At 61.1% G+C, this 1,989-nt stretch overlaps 1 protein-coding gene across 1 annotated transcript; it reads left to right on the top strand.

The window, feature by feature from the left end:
* Positions 1 to 267: 267 nt before the first annotated feature.
* Positions 268 to 1,640, top strand: FUT4 (fucosyltransferase 4). Its single transcript, XM_005309171.4, has one exon. It carries the CDS (start codon positions 464 to 466, stop codon positions 1,538 to 1,540), a length of 1,077 nt encoding a protein of 358 aa, XP_005309228.1. The 5' UTR covers positions 268 to 463; the 3' UTR covers positions 1,541 to 1,640.
* Positions 1,641 to 1,989: the final 349 nt, after the last annotated feature.

Below are 1,989 nucleotides of genomic sequence, written 5' to 3'. Positions count from 1 at the left end.
GGGTAGGCGAGGGAGGAGGGAAGAGGCAAGAAGAGAGACGTGCACTGCAGGGAGCGGTAACTACACAGGGAGGGGTGTGTCCGTAAGGGCGTGACTGGTGCTCTGGAAAGGGGTGAAGGTCCCTGGAGAGGGGTTTGTGCCCAGGTAGGGGGTGGGTTCCGGGGGGGGCGGGTCCCTGGGGAGTGGCTGATGCGCTGGCACGGGGCTGTTGGCCGGGGCTGCTCGGCTATTCAAGGGCCGGGGCCCGGCTAGGCGGGGCTGATAGCGCCGGGCCGGCACGAGAGGGGACAACGTGGCTGGCGGGGCGTGGCTCGGAGCCTCCCCCGGATTCCGCACCTGGGGGCTGGAGGAATTGCGGCGGCGGCAGGATGCTCGCTCCGTCGCTTCGATCCCCGGCTCCCCAGCAGCAGCTGCGCCGGCCAGAGCAGAGGCAGAGCAGAGGCAGCGCGGGCGGCTGCCCCCGATGGAGCCGGGCCCCGCTGGGCCCCCGGGCCGGGGACTGCCCCGCGGGCGGCGGCGGCTGCTGCTGCTGGCGGCCGGGCTGAGCTGCACCGTGCTGGCCCTGTACATCTGCCTGCAGGAGCTGCCCCCGCTGGACGCGGGGCCCGGCCGGAGTCGGACGCGGCCCCCGCCGGAGGTGACCGTGCTGCTGTGGTGGGAGCCCTTCGGCCACCGCCGCCATATGGCCGACTGCCAGCGGCGCTTCAACATCAGCGGCTGCCGGCCCAGCGCCGACCGCAGCCGCTACCAGGAAGCGCAGGCTGTGATCTTCCACCACCGGGACTTCGTCCTCCACGGCCTGGGCCAGCTGCCCGCCGGGCCCCCGCAGCGCCCCCCGGCCCAGCGGTGGGTGTGGATGAACTTCGAGTCCCCCTCGCACTCACCCGGGCTCAGGGACCTGGCTGGCATCTTCAACTGGACCATGTCCTACCGGGTGGACTCGGACATCTTCGTGCCCTACGGGTACCTCCATGCCAGGCGGGGATCCCCGCGCTTCAGTCTGCCCCGAAAGACCAAGCTGGTGGCCTGGGTCATCAGCAACTGGAACGAGGCGCATGCCAGGGTGCGCTACTACCACCAGCTGAGGAAGTACGTCCCCATCGACGTGTATGGAGCACAAGGACTGGCGCTAGAGGAGGGCAGCATGGTCAGGACAGTCTCCCAGTACAAGTTCTACCTGGCCTTTGAAAACTCCCAGCACACCGACTACATCACCGAGAAGCTGTGGCGGAATGCCTTCAAATCCAGCGCTGTGCCCATCGTGCTGGGCCCTCCCAGGTCCAACTATGAGCTTTTTATCCCGCCCGACTCCTTCATCCACATCGACGACTTCCCCAGCCCTAGGAAGTTAGCCATCTACCTGAAATTCCTTGACCAAAACAAACCCCTCTACAGGCGGTACTTCGCCTGGAGGGACAAATATGATGTTCATATGACTTCATTCTGGGATGAGCAATATTGCAAGGTTTGTGAGGCTGTCAGGACAGCTGGGGATCAACTCAAGACCATACAAAATTTGGCCAGCTGGTTTGAAAGCTGATAGTGTTGGTTGGGGAGGTTTTCTTTGTTGGCTTTTCCTGAGGATGCAGTACAGTCAAACCAAGGCTTAAAAAGCACTGGTTTTCATGGGGTCACGCACCCGGCCAAAAAAAATAGATTTCAGAAGTGTGTCTGAGCTGTCGCTTGAGAGGCAGGATTAAAAATGTGGGCGAACAGACCATCAGACCGCTATATGTTTGTTATGAACTTATGCAATTCCATCTTTGGGCTATGACAGACCCAGCACTTTCTCAAGAACTTGATTATCTGGTCATCCAGAGCTGAAACCCTAAATGCAGTACAGTGTTAGAATCATAGAATATTAGGGTTGGAAGAGACCTCAGGAAGTCATCTAGTCCAATCCCCTGCTCGTAGCAGGACCAACACCAACTAAATCATCCCAGCCAGGGCTTTGTCAAGCCGAGCCTTAAAAACCTCTAAGGATGGAGA

This window comes from Chrysemys picta, chromosome 1, assembly GCF_011386835.1.
Source record: "Chrysemys picta bellii isolate R12L10 chromosome 1, ASM1138683v2, whole genome shotgun sequence".
Classification (NCBI taxonomy): Eukaryota; Metazoa; Chordata; order Testudines; family Emydidae; genus Chrysemys; species Chrysemys picta.
This window is presented reverse-complemented; position numbering and strand designations above follow the sequence as displayed.